At 40.1% G+C, this 20,311-nt stretch overlaps 1 protein-coding gene across 4 annotated transcripts in view; it reads right to left on the reverse strand.

Moving 5' to 3' along the window:
- Positions 1-20,311, reverse strand: part of DEPTOR (DEP domain containing MTOR interacting protein) — a 129,452-nt gene that overhangs the window by 25,503 nt on the left and 83,638 nt on the right. For 2 of the 4 annotated variants that reach the window (XM_059671816.1, XM_059671817.1), the window contains exons 5-8: positions 13,679-13,861; positions 11,852-11,986; positions 9,474-9,544; positions 7,191-7,355 (exon numbers count right to left, since the gene is read on the reverse strand). In XM_059671816.1, coding sequence (XP_059527799.1) covers positions 7,191-7,355; positions 9,474-9,544; positions 11,852-11,986; positions 13,679-13,861 — 554 coding nt within the window. Of the gene's footprint in view, positions 1-7,190; positions 7,356-8,015; positions 8,043-9,473; positions 9,545-11,851; positions 11,987-13,678; positions 13,862-20,311 lie in introns of those variants that run through there. The other 2 variants (XM_059671818.1, XM_059671819.1) reach the window with 2 other exon arrangements.

Here is a 20,311-nt window from a genome sequence, read left to right on the forward strand (position 1 = left end):
TTTATATAAAATTAGAAGCACTGGTGCTTTTCTTAGAGCTCTTACCTCAGTTTATACTTCTATGTTTAAGAGTGAAGTTATTTGGCCCTAGCCAGTTTTGCTCAGTGGATAGAGCGTCGGCCTGCGACCTGAAGAGTCCCAGGTTTGATTTTGGTCAAGGGCACATGCCCGGGTTGCAGGCTTGTTCTCCCAGGAGGAGGGCGGGGTAGAGGAGGGTGTGCAGGAGGCAACTGATCAGTGATGCTCTCTCATCATTGATGTGTCTATCTCTCTCCTCTCTTCCTCTCTGAAATCAATATATATATACATATATACATATATACATATACATATACATATACATACATATATATATATATATATTAAGAGTGAAGTTATTTGATTAATGTCTCTTTCCTTCTCTAGACTGTAAATGCCACAAAGGCCTAACATAAAGTCTGGCACATACATGGTAGATGGTTAATAAATACTGATTAAGCAGAGCTGTGCAGAGTTGCCAGTCTTCTCCAGGGCTGTCAGAGTTAGACTTGAAGGATGACTAAGGAAGGGCACAGAGCAGGAAGGGGACCTGAGCTGAGGCCCTGAGAAGTGGCCATTTGTCCCCTCCCAGGCATGTCAGATGGGGAGCAAAGGAACACTGACCCTACCACTTTCTGTTGACTAAGCAACGACAACTCCACTAGAGAGTGCGGAGTTGTGATCATCATCCCACAATTTGCTATTTCAGTGCCTACACTGTCTTGGCTAATTAGTTAGAAACGACAGGTGGTTTGCCCAACCTGGGCTCTCCTGGTTCAAGAAGAAAATTCCATGACATATAAAGGTTTGTTGCCATGGGGAAGAAAGACCAAGAGCAGGATTTTGACATTTTCTTCAATATGAGAAAAAAAATTTTGAAAGGACGGGGCAGAGGGTGGGAGGCAGAACACAATGACCACTAATTTATTCTCTGACTCAGGTAGTTCTGTTTCTATGTAAATATGCAAAGAAGCCCTAACCGGTTTGGCTCAGTGGATAGGGCATCGGCCTGCGGACTCAAGGGTTCCAGGCTCGATTCCGGTCAAGGGCATGTACCTTGGTTGTGGGCACATCCCCAGTGGGGAGTGTGCAGGAGGCAGCTGATTGATGTTTCTCTCTCATCGATGTTTCTAACTCTCTATCGCTCTCCCTTCCTCTCTGTAAAAAATCAATAAAATATATTAAATATGCAAAGAAACAAAGAGAGAAAAGAGGCCTCATGGATCCACATCCATCAATTCATCACAGCAGGAAACAAGAAAAGAAGCCAGGAGTTACGAAATCCCTCTGAGAGTTGGCATGGGGTTGCCCGAAAACTTGAATACTGTTTCTCACAGAATTTAATTATTCCCACCAGAAAAAAAATAAACTTTCCAGAAAAGAGCAAGAGTGTCTTTCGTTCCGTATTTGTAAATGCAGCTCAAATTCCTTTACAGCTGAAGGCTGAATGGTTTGCTCTGACAAGTGTTGGATTAAACTAACAAAAGTGAATATTTTGCATCTTTCACTTGGATGACCCTGCAAGTTCTAGTCCTGACCTAAGTAAGGGGCTGAAGCCAAGAATAAAAATTATTTATTTGATCTTCTTCAAGCTGGCTCAGGTGACCATGTGACCGCCCTAACAATTCTCCCTGAAAGAGACATGAGAGGTCATACATCCCTGGGCAGTTTACAAGGGGTTTGAGGTTTCCTTGGCATATACCTTCTATTGTGTTCTGCCTCATGGGCTTGCAGTTTTTGAAAGAATGCAATAGGAAGCATGATTGGGCTTTGGAGTAGAGACCAGGGTGGAATCTAGCTCTGACATTTTCAAGCTGGGTGACCTTGAGAAAGCGATGAACTGGGTTTTGGTTTCCTCATTTGCAAAGTAGAGAAAACACAACCCTCTCACCTTCAAGAGCTGTAAGAACAATAAGAGGTGACGCGTGTGAAGTACGTGGGACACAACGCAGGTGTTCAGTGAGTGAACTCCTTAGACTTTCTATGAAAACACCCAATCATTGGCTCACTTAACAGATTTGCTTCCAGCATTTACCGAATGCCAGGAATTGGGCTAAATTCTAGGAATATAGTCAAGGCAAACAAGGTCCCTACATTTATGAAGCTCCTGGAGATAGGCAGATATTAAACATCTCAGTACTATATTCAGACTCTGATAAATAGTATGGGGTTTTTTTTAGTAAGACAGGACAATATGATAAAGAGTGTCTTGAAGAAGACAGGGAGAATATCAGAGTATTTAAGAAAGGCTTCTCTGCCCTAACCAGTTTGGCTCAGTGGATAGAGCGTCGGCCTGCGGACTCAGGGGTCCCAGGTTCGATTCTGGTCAAGGGCATGTACATTGGTTGCAGGCACATACCCAGCGGGAAGTGTGCAGGAGGCAGCTGATCGATGTTTCTCTCTCATCGATGTTTCTAACTCTCTATCCTTCTCCCTTCCTCTCTGTAAAGAATCAATAAAATATATTTTTTAAAAAAAAAAGAAAGGCTTCTCTAAAAAATTAATCTGAGACTTGAATGACAAAACAGAACCAGTCATCCAACCTTGGGCAGGAACAAACATGGTATTTGGGAGAGACAGAGGCAAGGCCAATGGAGCTGTAAACAAAACAGGGTAGCAGGGCCCAGATCACGGACTCTGTAGGCCATAGAAAGAGTCTGGAACTTATTGTAATGGGAAGCCATTAGAGGACTTTAAGTGCCAGAGTCACTTAATTAGATTTGCTTGAGGGGCAGATATAGGCACAATGATGATGTATTTGTGAAATAAAATAAAAAAAATCTGCCCTCATTAGATTGAAGAATAGCTACTAGAGGATCATGTAAAATAAAGTTATGACAGTGTGGTCCAGAAACGGTTTTAGAATTGATGTGATAAAAAAAAAAAAAAGAAAATATCATTAAAGGTTGTGATATGAGGTCACATTTAAGTGAGTGATAGGCATTAGACTGTAGCCTTTTTATCTTTTCAAAGCAGATAAAAGAGGTAAGAAACAGAATTAGTCCTCCTGGAACAGATGTCTTCCTCCAGGAGTTTAGTGTTTAGACAGAAAGGGCCTGCATGGTGCAGGGTCAGGCATGCAGAAGACACTCAGTACATTATAGTTCCCTCTCTTCTTTCCTCCTTTCCCCTTTGGACCAGAAGCCACCAGTCCAAATGGAATTCCTAAAGGATGGATGAAGAGTTGCCAGAGACAAACTATAGGAAACAACCCTCTTCTAGATTAAATGCACTGAAGAGGTTGACTAAACTTTTGAGGATTCCCATATCTCATGCTCCGTTCTGGTTGTAATGCCAATGAAAGGTTTCTCCACCAGAGGTTTACAGACTTCATTGTTTAAGTAAAAGAACCTGCAAAATAAGAATAACTCCAAATTCAAAGTTGCTGACTCAAGTGAGAATTTCAATGAACATTACAATCATTGTTTTCTGGCATGGGAGGGGAGCAGAACAATATGAAATAAAACAGCATCTTATTAGAACTGTAATTAATCACTTTCTCTTTTATCTCATGTTATATCTTGTAACATCTGCTTCCTTTTTGGTCTCTGGGAACAAATATGCTACTACTGATGAAGAGGAGGTCTTCGGAAGGGAAGAAGAAAAACAGAGTGGATTAAAGGCAAAATTTCCTTTCTTTTTTTTTAAAAAATTAATTTATTTTGAGAGAGAGAGAGAGAGATCAATCTGTTGCTCCACTTATTTATGCATTTATTGGTTGATTCTTGTGCCCTGACCAGGATCGAATCCACACCAACGGCGCCACGCAGCCAGGCCCAAAGGCAAGATTTTCAAATAAGCTTGTGAGAGTGTAAAAGTCTAGTATTCGACCAAATCATCTAAAACTCAATTCCATTTACAACTGAAGTTAAGCTGGAACCCTCCTGCTCTACATCTTTATCTGCATCTCAGCAGCCCCAGCCTGCAGCTTGACTGCCTGGCCAGCCCACCAGCCCCAGTCAGCTGTGCAGAGGCGGCAGGCAGGAACTGCTGGGAGGCACTGGGGCTAGGCGGCTGAGGCACAAAGGCCACAGATTTCTCTATTCCAACCCAGAAAATTATTGAGATAGACCTTATCACTCCCTACGGACACATGTTCTCTGGAGTTCTTCCAGACGTTTCAGAGATGTAAATCTGAATATTCACCTCAGGGTCTCCCCTCATCATGGACAAAGGGCTCCATCCAAACCAGGCAAAGAGCTCTCCTTAGGGTCTGGAAAGGTCTGACAGTATTAACGGGGGAATGGCACCCAGTCTCTTTAGTCTGAGGCCTGTCCTTCCCGCATACCGGTGGCCCACATCTGAAAACTTCCCTATCCCATACGTAGGTGGAATAAAAGAGAGAGAAATGGTACACATGAGACACGCAGTTATAAAACCATCTGCTTTTGGAAGTTAAAATGCCACAGCGAACGTATAAAAATCCCGCTGATGCAAAGCTCCCAAAGGCCCACCTGTCCGGCCTTGTTCACTCTGGAAAGCAGGAGAAAACCGGGCCATGACCTGAGGGGTTGTGTTCAGTGTAGAGAGTGACAACAAAGGCAAGGGGGCCCTTTGCACTGTCCTGGGCCAGTCAGAGGTGCCAAGAGGAAGTTTCTGGAGAGATTTTTGGACAAAGCCTACCAGCCAGACCAAGCAGTTCAATCATGGCCCAGGTCAGGGAAGGCACCCACATCCCCTCCCGGCACAACCAGGCATGCCAGCCTGCAGTTTCCCACACAAGGGCCATGATGATGTGACAGGTCATGGGTAATACAAATGGCTCTTTAAGTAAGTGGAGTTATTCTACAACTAATACATATGATGAAATAGGAAATAATTTCCTCGGTATTTTCTGTAAGAAAATAATGTACTAGGCACTTTAAATGAATGCACACAAGTAAGTTATATGAAGGGTGGGGTATTCCCTGTCATTTTCACTTAACTGCAATTCTATCTATTCTATCTCTATCTATCTATCTATCTATCTATCTATCTATCTATCTAGTCATTCCAATCAGAGTTTGACCAAAAGCATATTAGAGCAGTTATTGTGCTATATCTTAACAATCTTAAGATTCCACTGGTGTGTTTCTATTAAGTGATAAAATGTTGTGATAGGCAATCTAGATAGGTTTTTCCCCTGCTGGATGCAACAGAATGTATAACATGCTAATGTGTTTTGTGAATTCTCAGGAGAAAAATAAAGTATACAGCAGCTTCAAACTGTTTTGATCACAGAACCGCAGCACAGAAGATTTTGTTGGACCAGAGAGCTGTGTAGCACGATTTTGGAAATGCTGCTCTAGTGAATTCTATACTGCTCTACAGCATATGAGAACTATGTGCAGCCCCTGAGAAGCTAAGAATATAAGCCATGTGAAATATGAGCATATGGAATTGAAAAAAATACACCAGGTTACCGATCTACCAGGGTATATACATTAAGGAGTTAATTAACTAATCAATAGACAATGCCTAGAAAAGTTATTCATGTTAATCAATGAAGATGCACTAAAATCAATTTAAAACACTTGGCCAAGCAAAACAAGGTCTTTAACTTCAATATAAATCCCTTGCTTTCCCCAAAGGAAACGAGCTTAAGTCAAAGCCCTGTGGCAAGTGGGTGCATGCTCAGGACTAAAGCACCATGCCAAAAATAATTCATACTAGCACTTTACTGTGGAAATAAAATATAAAACTCTTCCCACCGCCAAGAGTTCCATTAGAAAATGAAAAAATCAGCCTCGGCACAAATACAAACGCTCGCCCTTTATGCTCCCAGCCAACTTTCCGGCTCTGGGTTCCTTTGGTGCTGTGCCACTGCAGTACTGAGGAGCTGGGAAGGGCGTCTAACACAGGCCACCTGAGCCAACAAGGCTTCCGTGACTTGCAGAGCACAGGACCTGGGAGCCGGCACTTCCTGGTATGAACAGGGTGTTCAAATTGGGGGTGTGGGGGGCAGAGTCAAGCCCTAAGCAAAACAGCAATGATTACCCAGACTGGTGGGAATCCGTGCTCTGTGTTCCAGGGAGCCAGTCTCTGCTCCCACCTTTTCCAGAGGGAAAAGCAGTGCCAGAGGGAAGGTGCTGGAAATAAGAGCTGCGCAGATGCAAGTCGTGCCTGTTGCGTCACTGGTTTACTGCTCTGGGGAAAGGATTGATGGGAGAGGATGAAAGTGGTGAAGAAATGAGCAGGGCAATGAGCTGTGGCCTTCAAGCCTTCCGCAACCTTCCATGGCCCCAGATAATCATGAGATAAATGACCTCTGTGGAATGTTTTGCAGATGACAGAAGAAGGAACCACGATGCTAGATAAAGGTGTTTTGAAGCAGAAAGCCAATGCACTCAACATCCCCTTATAGCATATTTAGGTATAAATAAAAGGCAATTTGTGTATGTGTGTGTATATACATATGTGTGTATATATGTATATGCATATGTATATATGTACATGTACATATATGTATGTACATATATATGCATACATACAAGAAGTCTGGAAGCATATAAATCAAAATGTTAAAGTGCTACACTTTACTGCATGTCAATTATACTTCAATAAAGTTGTTTAAAATTTAACAGTGGTTGTCTGTGAGGAAAGATTATAGGCATTTATAATTTTTTCCTGCTTTTCTGCATTTTCCAAATTTTCTTGATGATGTATGGACTACCTTTGTACTAAACACATGTAAAATTATTTTCAAAAAATCTTATATAATTCGTTCGATTTTTTTTATGTTTGTGTAGTTCTTTGTGCTTCATCTAGAGTTTCTACATATTTAATCCCTAAAACTGCAGAAAGAATCTGGGCATCATTCCAGACAGGAGGGACTAGCTCTGCAATGTTATGGAATGTATTCCAAGTCAACGAGCTAACAACCAGCAGAACCAAAATGTCAATCCAGCTCTCTTCCTACAGGAACAGACTTCGTATAAGACAGAAGTAGCAGAGTTATTAGATAAGATTTATGCAAAAAGAAACATTTTTTCAAGCTCGGTGTTGGTTAAGGGAAGAAATGTGAAAAACCAAGGAAGGTTTGGAGCCCCAGGAGGCACAGTGAGAGGGACAGGACAACTTTTCCTCCTCATTGCTACATCATACCCTTTGGGCTTCATTTCAACCCCATTCAGAAAGGGAAAGGGAAACTTGAAAAAAATGGGACCAAACACTTAGGGTGACAAAGTACATACAGATGGCACCAACAATGAAATAAAGCGAGAGGTATTCAGACACCACTCTTTCGGAGGTACCTTCATTCCCGCTGCAGCCGCAGGGCCACTGGGGTCCACGGCCTGGATGTGGCATGGCTTGCTTCCTCGCACCACAAAGCCCCAGCCAACAGCGTCACCAACAATCTAGAGAGGAAAACCACAGTGAGCAATCAGCAGACGGCCCCTGGCAATTCTCCCGACCTTTCCAGAGAGAGAGAGAGAGAGAGAGAGAGAGAGAGAGAGAGAGAGAGAGCCAGCCAGCCCAGGATGAAGTGCGAGCAGTGGCAGATCTCTTCTGTCTCATCTCTACCCTGTCAGGAGTGGAAGGAACACTCTGCTTCTGTTATAACACAGGCATATTGATGCAGAAACTGTGGTCGGGAAACACTTGTTTGGCAGAAAACAGCTTCTCTGAAGGCACTGATGAATAAGTACCGGGCAGGTTGCCTCTCTCTCAAGTTGCTATACAATTTTAGCAGATAGGAAGGTTAGAGGGTCTTAAACACATGCTTGAATCTTCTCTCCAGATCCAATTTTGACTGGCTTTGCTCTTTCCCCCTAAATTCAAATGATACTTTCTTGATGATCTGCTATGTCACTGTAGTCTAAAATAATAATTTAAGTTACTAATGGTAAGAAATAGGAAGAATCTTGGCTTTCCAGAAACACAATTTTCTACCAACAAAAGAAAGTGATAAAGTACACAAAGCTCACAATTTACAAGTAGATGCTGGTCTAAAAGTTGTTTGAAGCCAGAGGGTGCCTTTTCCTATAGAATCATTGTTAGAAATGGCAGTTACGTCCCTGGGTGGCTCCCAGTCATGTCTTCGACTAAAGTACAGATGAAACACATTAATCAATTCCTAGCAAGGCTGGCACTGAAAGTTAAAACCACCGGGGACAGGGACAGGTTGGAGGGGGTCAATGGGGGCACGGGGAGAGGGGGGGTGCGGGGGGGGGGAGGGACGATACGTAATACTTTCAACAATAAAGATTTTAAAAAATAATAATTTAAAAAATCAGGAATAAGACCAAAAAAATAAAAATAAAACCAAAAATAAATACTTTAATACTTTAAAAATACAATCAAGCCTGGCTGGCACAACTCAGTGATTGAGCATTGACCTATGAACCAGGAGGTCACAGTTCGATTCCCAGTCAGGGCACATGGCCTAGGTTGCTGGCTCTATCCCCAGTATGGGGCATGCAGGAGGCAGCCGATCGATGATTCTCTCTCTTCATTGATGTTTCTAACTCTCTCTCCCTCTTCTGTCCTCTCTGAAACCAATAAAAAAAAATATATTTAAAAAAATGCAACAATTGTCTCTTAAATGCTAGACACGGAGGAAAGGCAGGGAAACCAATGAAATTTCTGTGCATATTCTCAAAAAGACTTTTAGGCACATGATTGATTTTAGGGTTTTCTGTTATTAGTTCAGAATACCTAGTTTCACCCCCAAATGCAGTTTAACTTTTCCCCTGAGGCAGTGGTATTAGCAGTGTCTTTTCATATTAGCTGGCTATGACTTTGACCATCCTATTTTAGCTCCTCAGTGTCCAGAATGGGAAGTAGTCCTTGATAGATGTTTGCAGTGTAAATGAGTGTGCAAAGAGTTTCTCCCCCTGAGTCCATAAAATAAAAGTTAGAAAAGGAGAAGTGTTTAAAAGAGGCAATTGATGGAGATGTGAAGAGACTGAAGGAAGAGGCCAGGGGATGGAGAGGGGGTGAGGTGCTATCAAGCAGAGTGGGTAGAAGGCTGAGGGACCTCCAAGAAGAGGCACGTGGTCTGGAGATGCTCACAGGTACCCAGTGCTCCCCAATCAGGTGTGTGTATAACTCAAGACATATTAACATGGTCAAAAGCACCACTCCTTATTGTAGAACAATTTATCCCAGTTTTCTTTCTCTGTCTAAAGACTCCCTAAATGTCTTAAACAATTTAAGTAGAACTAACTGTAACCCAGGAGGAATTATTGACTATTGTACTACCATTTGCCCTAAAGTCTGTAATTATATTACACAATAGAAAGCTTTTTTTAAAGGACACATCAAAGGAGTTTACAACGCTGTATTAATAATAAATCATGTCATTTTAGTGCCTAAGGATCAAGAAAGCCCAACTGTTATAATTATGCCAAAAACAAAAAGGAAAATTAAGAGGTTCTTCCATTCCATCTGGAAAATACCCATTGGCACACTGACATGTTGACAAGGCCCAGAAAAACGAGCAGCACAGGAGAAAAACCAAATAATGAGCCTACTGTGAAAGTCTTCCTGGCATACGGTGCTCCGGGAGTCAGGAGTTCCTCAGAAGTGACGGGCCTCTTTAACACTGTAAGACAGACACAAAATCAAGGTGCACCCTTCATTCATTCATTCAGCAGATACTTTACTGAATGCTTCATTTGTGACCATCAGGGAACAAAAGGGGGAAAGAAAAATCCCTGCCTCACAGTTATACTCTAGCTGAGTAAAGACAGAAAATATTAGCAAACAAATAAGCCCACACCTAACTTGCAGAGCTATGGAAAGAAGAAGAAAAGGAGCAGGTAAAGGGAAGCAAGGAGTAGGCTAAGGAGTGGGCTGACATCCATCCCCACACGCAGTAATAAGTGTTATTTTTTTGTGATGAGAACTTTTAAGACCTACTCTCCTAGCAATTTTCAAATATACAATGCAATGTTATTGACTATAGTCACCATGCTGCACATTATATCCCCAGTACTTATTTATTTTATGACTAGAAGTTTGCACCTTTTGACCACTTTCTCCCATTTTGCCCAACCCATCCACCATCTCTGGCAACCACCAAAATGTTCCCTATGTCTATGAGTTTGTTTTTTAGATTCCACATATAAGTAAGATCATATAGTATTTGTCTTTCTCCGTCTGACTTATCCCACTTAGTATAATACCATCCATGTTATTGCAGTAGTATATGAGTGCTCCCTGATTTCCCAGTGAGTCAGTGTGGAAGCAAGTTTCTTCACTCCCTTGCAAGTTACAACTTTATTCTTAGAGCTAACGCTCCCAAAGGAAGAGGGGGGAGGGGAGGAGGGAAAGGTTAGATTAAAAAAAAAAAAAAAATACCCGCCCTGGCCAGTATGGCTCACTTGGTTGGGTGTCATCCCAGGCACCGAAAGGTTACTGGTTTGATTCCAGGTTAGGGCACATGCCTGGGTTGCAGGCTTGATATCCGGTAGGGAGCATGCAGGGGGCAGCCAATCAATGTTTCGCACCTACATTGCATCGATGTTTCTTTCTCTCTCTTTCCCTTCCTCTCTCTCTCAAAATCAATAAAGTATATTTTTATATACCCAATTGCCTACATAATAGCATTACATGACAGAGTTTTCTCTTAAAGTCCTTCGAACAATATCTATTTGTCCTTATTCTCACTAATGCATAATGATTTCTTTTTCTCTAAAGAGTTGTATTCACTGAGGGTAGGGGCCATGACCTCTCATCTTTGTATCCCCAACATCTGGTGATAAGGAAACATGACCAAAGAAACAAAGTCTTTTCCCTGAAGGTAATATATTGAACTAGGATGAACAGAGCACTAAACAAATGGAGTTGAGGGTATTTTCAAGGCAATGATTATCATGAAGGACCATGCAATCTAATCCTGGGAAGTCAGTGGGTAAGGGGCCATGAGAAGGTGGTAGTATCAATGGGTTACAGGCTCCTGTGGGACTGAAGAACTAATTAGGGCAAGGACGGATTGCTTCTAAGTCCAAGTTCATCAAAAGTTTTTTTTAAAACATTTTATTTATTTATTTGTTTACTTATAGAAAAATTGATTTGTTGTTCCACTTATTTATGCTTTCATTGGTTGATACTTGTATGTGCCCTGACCGAGGATCAAGCCTGCACTTCACTTATCGGGACAATGCTCTAACCAACTGAGCTACCCAGCTAGGGCTTATTAACAATCTTTATGCCTAGATTTTTTTCTGTAATGTAAAGGCCAAGAGGTTGATGAATAGAGTTGGAAACCACCAGGCACCAAGAATCAATTACAGGTACAGTTGGGTTTGCATAGACCATGCTTCTTCCTTAGGGGTGCTAGGGACCCACAGCTCTTTGCATTGGTTGCAGTCTGGGGAATCCTTAGTTCCCCTGCTCTGTGGAAGACTGATGTGCTGCTCAAACCCTTCTTCAGGACTGACTGAGGGGCTCCTCCCAGCTGCCAGGACTGCTAATGGCAGACAGCCCTCAGATGCCAATGCTCTCAATAGTTTTTGCAACTATCTCTCTTGCTTAAGGTCACACCCTCTTCCCAGGGGCAGCCAACACTTAATGACTAATCAACATAAAGGTACAAAGGCCTGGCCATCTCGCCTGAAATTTGGACAACTGTGAAGGACTATCCCAAATCCAGAGCTCCCCTTGGGTTAGCTGCAGCCTCTACCGAGAGGGCTTGCAGCTCTGTTTTCCTCTGCCCAGTTCTACGTTCCTCCTTTCCAATCAACAGTTCTTGACCCTAAGGACACACGATAATAAGATCACCACATACTAGTCTCCTTCAGTCTGAGAATCTGCTTCCCAGGGAACCCAGCCCTCAGGGAACCCAGTCCCCAGGGAACCCAGCCCACATACCTGCCCAAGTCCCCCAGGTCATAGTCAGACCACTCACCAGATTTGGGGTTGCAGAGCACAGGGGGGCTGCTGCTGAGGGTGGGGCTGCTGCTGAAGTAGCCACTGCTGCCACAGCTGCTCATGCTGCTCCTCCTCACGGCAGACACAATCTTGATCTCCTTGCTGGGGCTGACTGCAGGTGGGAAAACACAAGGTCACTGAGGGTGGTGGTTTTGGTTCCCTAGAGGACGTGGGCTTTCAGCCGCCAGGTACAGAGGCCAGTTACCTGTGCGGGGAAAAGCATTCTGGCTTCAGAGTGAGAAAAGCAAGGATTTGAGTAGCAACTCTGCCATTTACCAATTGCATAACTTGAGGCCATTTCCTTCAGTTCTCTGAGCCTCAACTTACCCAACTATAAAGTGAGAATATACTATATCAAGGATTGGTGCATAAAGTGGATTATATGTGCAAGTCCTCAACTACATAAGATATTATTTGAAGAACCACTAAACCCATGCTGAGCAGTCCCTGGAAGGAAGTAAATTAAGTGTTGGTATACACTTAACCAATTAACAATACTGATAAATGCCTCCTGCTTTCATATGAAATCATGAATCACCCAGAGCCATGGAAGAGGAGATTAAAATACACAGCACATATTTAGGCTTTGAAAGTGTATGTGAGACAAAGGCTTCAATGATCTGATCTGGTGCTCTCTGCCACGAAGTTGGCTGGCTCTCAACAAGGGAGAGGAAATCCAGGTATATATGATGAGTGAAAGAGGCCATGGAGAGAACTCAGCTTAGTGCCTGGCACATGAGAAACACAAAATAAAAGCTGTTGTTATGGTGACCATGGTTACTATATCCTCCTTATCATCATCATTACTTATTCTGTGGGCCCATTAAAAAAAAAAAAAAGACAAAACTTAGGACTAGTTTTGTGAATAGTTATTCTGAATTTACAGATGACCACACTGTAGGGCGCCCATAAAATGGAGAAAAGAAAAATCTTCCCTCTTCAAGTTATTGTGAGAATTAAGTGAGCAATCAGGCTTGACTCACTGACAGGGGCACAGAAAATTCTCAATACAGTTGCACATGTCCTCATCATCACTCCCTATACACAGCCAAGACATCCATGGACATTTTGCCCTCAGGTTAAGCCCAGAGCATTCAGACCTTAGGCCAAACACAGTCAATGCCAAGTTTTCAGAGGATCTGATACCCGTTTAAGCTCCTCAGCCTCTTACACAGAATGACACATCAGGCTAACATCTTCTGGATGAATGCAATTATATTTGAAAACATCAGTCACCATCATTTCTGTCAGGCTTAACTGTCAATATGAGACTGTTTAATCTTACATGTAATATCCCAAGCTATTGTGCTTTATGAGCTGATTTCTGCTTTCCATAGTTTGTCTTTGTTCTGTGTCACCCTTTCATAATTGATTGATAACCAGTTGCCTTTTAGTTGCATATGCCCTCCAAAGTCTTTATTCGTTCTTAAAATATATAGCTTTTCAGTGCTGTAATTTAGAACACTGTACAACTAATGATAACAATTTTTTACAAATGAAAAGTAAATAAGGTGTGAGTAACAGCTTGAGAGGTCTTCTTTTTTTTATTTATTAAATTTATTGGGGTGACATTGGTCAACATGAACATATAGGTTTCAGGTCTTCAGAGTTCTTCTATAACTCAAATACATAATTTTATAAAACAGACTTCATGATAATCTAATTTGACTTCCCAGGAACAATTTGGTTGTTGTTGTTTTCTTTTTGCCTACTTCTGGGTTATGAATAAATAAAAATTTGCTAGAGAACATAATTTCTCAAAAGACAAAAACATATGGTCGAATTAACAACGGAACTGACCTACCTGACATGAAACTGGTAGATTTCCGGTTGTCGTGGCTCTGCTTCCTCAGGCAGAAGGGACTGTCATGCATTTCCTGGGAAGGGGATTTTTCATTGAGCAGCTCCATGAGTCTTCGCCTCCGCCGGAAGTTCATTCTGAACTGGTAGAGAAGATTGCTGTCCACGAATGGGTGCTTGTTGGACACTGGGGAGAAGAAACAACAGATGAGGATTGTCTGACGTCCTGGCCACTGAGCACTGCAGCCAGAAGACTCCAACCAAAAGTCTCAAAGACAGAATTGAGAGCTTCTGCTCAAGATGGTGGCATAGGTAAATGCGATACTCACATCCTCCCACAACCATATCAAAAATACAACTAGACTACAGAACAATCTAACTGAAACCACCTGAAGTCTAGCTGAACAGAAGTCCTACAACCAAAGATATGAATAAGCCACGTAGAGACTGGTAGGAGGGATGGAGACACAAAACGGGCTGGTCCCACACCCACATGTGGTGGATAGAAACATAGCCCACATGGCAGGGGGCACACCTGGAGTGCCCAGCTCAGGTGAACAAGAAGGCTGTGCCACTGGACTCTGTAGGACACCTACTACATTAGGCCACTTTACCAAGCCCGCGAGATGTAGCAGCTCTACCTAATACATATATAGGAAGGCTGCCAAAATAAGAAAACAAAGAAACTATGAGTTTAGTACTGGGTTTAAGTGCTTTATATGTATTAATTTTCTAAATTATAACAGCAGCCTAGGATAAAGATAAACCCAGAGAAGACCCCAGTTAATGGCAGAGGTAGAAATAGGACCACAGTATATGACTCCAAAGTTCAAGTTCTAAACCACTACTTTGCACTCCCTCTATGATAAGTAATTCCAGTGCCTGCTTAGGTTCTCATGGAGAATTGAAATAGCAACAGTCTTTACACTGTGAACTAAATAGACAAAAGCAACATAGCACATTGCCAATATAAGATCTACATTTATGTTAATACCAAAATAATTATTTGGATATTAAACACTGGGTACATGGTCTCAAAAAGTAGTCCCATTCCACAAGCCTGAAGTTATGAAATGTGGAGTTAAGCCTGTTTTTCTGTGTGTGTTTTTCCAACTTCATGTTATCTATGCTGTAACAAAGTTCTTTTCTACTATTTAATAGCTAAAGGCAGTCAGAACTCCTGCATCTTTGAAATAAATGGAGAGGGTTCATTTGTTTATTTTGCTTGCATTTCAGCAAGACAGGTCAAAACATGGTTTTATTTTTTAGAGATTCTATATGCATTTTGTAATAGTTTTACTAAGATATACTTCACATACCATATAATTCACCCATTTAATATTACAGTTCCATGGCTTTTAGTATATTACCAGAGTTGTGCATCCCATCACCACATCAATTTTTACATCTTCAGCACCCCAAAAAAGAAACCCCATACTCCTTAGGAGTCACCTCCAATCTGCCCATATCCCCTAGTGCTAGGCAAACACACTAGCCTACCATCTGTCTCTATGGATTGGAGTATTCTGGGCATTTCATATAAAAAGAATCATACAATATAAGGTTCAGTGTGACTGGCTTCTTTCCCTTAGTATAATGTTTACAAAGTTCATCCACGTTCACCCATGTTGTAGCATGTGACAGTACTTTACTCCTTTTTATTGTCAAATAATAAATAAAATTCCATTGTATGGAGACACCACATTTGTTTACCTGTGCATCAGTTGGTGAACATGTTTCCACTTATGAATAATGCTGCTATTAACATTCATGTACACTTTTCTGTGTGGACATACATCATCATTTCCCTTGGGTTTATAGCTAGGAATGGAATGAGAAGATTATATGGTAACTCTATATTTAATGATTTGAGGAACTGCTGGACTCTTCTCCAATTAGAATACCCCATTTTACATTCTCATTTACAGCAGTGTAGGAGGTTCCAGTTTCTCCACATCCATATAAATGTCACTGTTCATCTTTTTTATTATACTTATCCTAATGGGTGTGAAGTGGTAGCTGACTGTGGTTTTGATTTGCATTTCTCTGATGGTTAATGATGTTGAGCATGTTTTTATGTGCTTACTGTCAATTTATATATATTCTTTAAGAATTGTCTATCCAGATTTTTTGTTCATTTTTTAAATTGAGTTGTCTTTTTAATAATAGATTTTATTTTTTTAGTTGCATTTTCAATTACAGTTTACATTCAATATTATTTTGTATTAGCTTCAGTACACCATGGTGATTAGACAATCATATACTTTACAAAGTGTTCCTTCTGATATTTCCAGTACCCACCTGGCACTGTACATAGTTATTACAATATTATGGACTGTATGCTCTATGCTGCACTCTACATCCTGCAACTATTCTGTAACTACCAATTTGTACTTCTTAATCCCTTCACCCTTTTCACTTAGTCCCTCAAATCCCTTCCTATCTGGCAACGATCAGTTTGTTTTCTGCATCCAAGAGTCTGTTTCTATTTCATATATTCATTTATTTTGTTCTTTAGAGTCTACATATAAGCAAAATCGTATGGTATTTACTTTTCTCTGCTGACTTATTTCCTTAGCATAATAACCTCTAGGTCCATCACACGGTCACAAATGGTAAGATTTAATAGATTTTTTTTTTAAAAGAAGTTTTACGTTCACAGCAAAATTGGGCAGAAAGTACAGAGTTCTCATATACTCTCTGCCCCTCTAATACAGCCTCCCCAATCAATTATCAAAAATAATTGCAGTTAGTTACAACTGATGAACCCACATCGACACACTGTCATCTAAAGTCCGTAGTTGACATTAGGGCTCACGTTTGGTGTTGTACATTCTATTAATTTCAATAAGTGTAGAATGATATATATCTACCATGATAGTATCAGACAGAATAGTTTCACTGTCCAAAAAAATCTTCCATGCTCTGCCTATTCATCCCTCCACCCTCCCTAACCTTGGCAACCACCGATCTTTTTACTGTCTTCATAGTTTTGTCTTTTCCAGAATCTCATGCAGTTGACATATAGTTATAGAGGCCTTTTTGGATTGGCTTCTTTCACATAGTAATACACATTTAAGGTTCCTCCATGTCTTTCCATGGCTCGATAGCTCATTTATTTTTAGCATTGAATAATATACCATTGTACGGATGTATCAGTATTTATTTAACCATTCACCCTCTGAAGGATACTTGGTTGCTTCCAGGTTTGGGTAAGTATAAATAAAGCTGCTATAAACATCCATGTGCAGACTTTTGTGTGAACATAAGTTTTCAAATCCTCTGGGTAAATATCAAGAAGCATGACTGCTAGATCATATGGTTAGAGTCTGTTTAGTTTTATCAGAAACTGCCAAACCATCTTCCAAAGTGGCTGTAAGGCTTTCAATTCCCCCAGCAGTGAATGAGAGCCCCTGCTGCTCCACATCCTCTCCAGCACTTGGCATCATCTGTGTTCTGGATTTGGGCCATTCTAATAGGTGTATAGTGATCAAATCTTTTTGATTTGCTTCACATATGATGTTGAGCATCTTTTCATATATTTGTTTTCCATCTGTATATTTTCTTTGGTGACATGTCTGTTCAAGTCTTTGGCCTATTTTTTTAAAATCAGGTTGTTCATTTTCTAATTGTTGAGTTTTGAGTTCTTTGTATATTTTTAATAACAGTCCTCTTTCAAATATGTCTTTTGCAAATATTTTCTCCCATTCTGTGGCTTGACTCCTCATTCTCTTCATGGGTTGTCTTTTTATTATTAAGTTGTAATAGTTCTTCATGTATTCTAGATACGAGCTCTTTATTGGGTATATTGTTTCAAAATATTTTCTCCCATTCTGTGAGTTGTCTTTTCACTTTCTTGATGGTACCCTCTGAAGCACAAAGCTTTTTAATTCTGATGATGTTTATTTTTATCTTTTTAAATTTATTTTTTCTTTTGCCACTTGTGCTTTTGGTGTCGTGTCTAAGAAACCATTTTATATGCATTTTAAAATAACAATTTTTAAAACAGTTCTTTATATAAACATGAGGAAAAGTGCACTTTGTATGAACTGGCAAAATGGCAACACTTCGTAAATATAGATGCATGCCTGAATGTCTTGTGCATATTATTTATTTAGAACTTAAATGTGGAAGATAAATGAAAATTGGGATGAAGGAATTTATTAGCACCTTTAAATCCAGTTCCAGTTTGTAAAATAGTTTAGTTTTCTAATAAAAAAAAAAGTTTTACATGTTCATTTTTTAAAACTAAAAAATATAGAAAAGCTTCCGTTTTGAACAAAACAGAATTATCTAACTTTCTATCTACCTACCTAATTATGTTGAGCAAAAAAAACAGGGCTGGCAAATACCAAACTTGATGGAGAGGAACATTCTCCACCCTTTTCCAGTATTTAAATATTCATGCATTCTTATCCATTTATAGTCAGAATACCTAGAGGCCAATCATGTAAAAAAAAATCATCATTACTCAAAGAGCTAGGAATACTAAGAAAAGTTACATAACAAATTATTGCTCTAGATAAGCTTAAAGTCTAGCAGAAAATAAAACATGTTCATGTGTAACTACTAGTATAGTACAAGATAGAAATTTCAAGTGTCCTAAGGAAATTATACATAAAGTGCTATGGAAATTCACCTATGGGTGAAACAAGATTCATTAAAAATTGTCACTAACTGAAAAACAAATGCACACATATAAGAAGCTTGTTTGGGAGCATTGAAGAAAAACCCAAATCAACAATCACCTCCAAAGAATGAAAAGCTAAAAGTTCAGCAACTTAACAAAGAACCTTAAAAGATTCCTTCTGGTAGAAAAGATGGCTCAGCCTCCTATGTCTTACACAGTGAAAGTTTTGAATAATTTTTTTAAAGATGTACTGTGATCCTCCATTACTGAGTCTTTAGATTGCTTTCAGTATTTTTTTTGCATCATAAAGATCATTTCATTTTTTAAATATTCCATTAAATATCATATAATTCCTTTTTTTGAAAAAAAAAAAAAAAAAAGGTAAAGACAGTGAGACAATATGCCCAACTGGTTAGTGGAAGAGACACTGTTAGCACTCAGCTCTCAACACCAAATCAAATGCTCTTTCCATTACCCTGCGACACAACCCAGGTGGTCACATGTAGTTTCCTCTTGGTTTCTGTGACAGGTGCTCTGTCATCTCAGTCCACCAATGTCCCATGAAAGCCCAATGTCCACTCATTGCCTTCTCTAGCCCATTCTGCTGAACTTTAGTCATAATAATAAAGTGAGCAGCTCATTATTTACCACTGTATTAAGCACTTTATAAATATTACATTATCTGCACAATAACTCCGTAGCATGGGTATTACTGTTATTTTCATTTTACAGTGCAATAATTAAGACTTAAGTTAGTTTGGTAACTTGCCCAAGGCCACATAGCTAAGACTTCTGAACCCAAAGCAATATATTTACCTAGAAACATAGGCCACAGGAGAATGGATTAAGACTCTAAAGTTAGAGTAAAATGTTATGAAACAGTCCGATTCATCATGGAATTTACCTTTTTTTTTTTTCTGTCACCCACACACCTAGCAATGGGCAATCTTCTTGGGACACCATATTGTAGGTAATATGGGAGGTTGGGGGGTGGGATGTTGATGATAGGGGAGCACATCTCTTTCCCCAAAGAGGTCACTTGGGAGCCCAGACTCTGTCTTAATCATCCTGGCATCTCAAATCCTAGACTACTATGTGTTTGGCTGAGGTGCTCAGTAAATGGCCGGAAGGGAATTGTCATGGTGGGTGGCCAGAGGAATGAGCAGCATGCCCAGAATACAGAGAATTGTGAACTACTTAGTTGCTAGTCTATATAGCAGTTCCCCCAAATCAATTTGTAGGCTGACAGTAGGTCATGAAGAGTTTGCTGGGGTATGAGAAATTGGAACATTAAGAATAATGCATTTAGGGTTTTTTCTATAACTAAGCATATTTCATTTAAAACTTTCTTCTGAAATGATATCATAACAACTTTGTTGTTCATTCATTCATCCATCTATTCAACTAACACTTACTGAGTTAGTTGGACCACATGCCAGGTACTTTTCTTGTCCAGTATTTTATGAAATGATGGTAAAACACAGAAAAATTACAAAAGATAGAAGGGTTGTTGTTTTTTAAGTACTCATTCTTGGCAATCATTTTTGGACTGTGAAATTCAAAATTCTGTAAACCACTAGGAAGATAATCGAATGCAACCCATCAAGTGTCATATTAACTCCTTTATCAATAACACTGATTCAGCAGCTTCCTTGGGTATTTCACAAACAATTTCCCTTCTAAGTCTACACCAGCAAATGCAATCTAGGATTATGACTGTATTTATTACCCACATTTGCTAATGAATAAGTCTTCTGATTACATGAGTATTAGAGTCTCAGAAAGGGTGGTCCCTATTAAGAGAGTATACCATATTTAACCTAATGATTCATATGGGTGTTTGATAGGTTTTAAATGGTGATAAGCTATTCATTTTAGCTAAATGAATAACGTTGGCCACAAAGATAAATACACTTAATTCATGGTTAGTTCTGCATGTTCTCTGAAAGTAATACATTCTTGGATTCAGGGGATAATGAGTGCACCCTGGATCAAAGATAAGCCAAT

This window comes from Myotis daubentonii, chromosome 17 (assembly GCF_963259705.1).
Source record: "Myotis daubentonii chromosome 17, mMyoDau2.1, whole genome shotgun sequence".
Lineage (NCBI taxonomy): Eukaryota > Metazoa > Chordata > Mammalia > Chiroptera > Vespertilionidae > Myotis > Myotis daubentonii.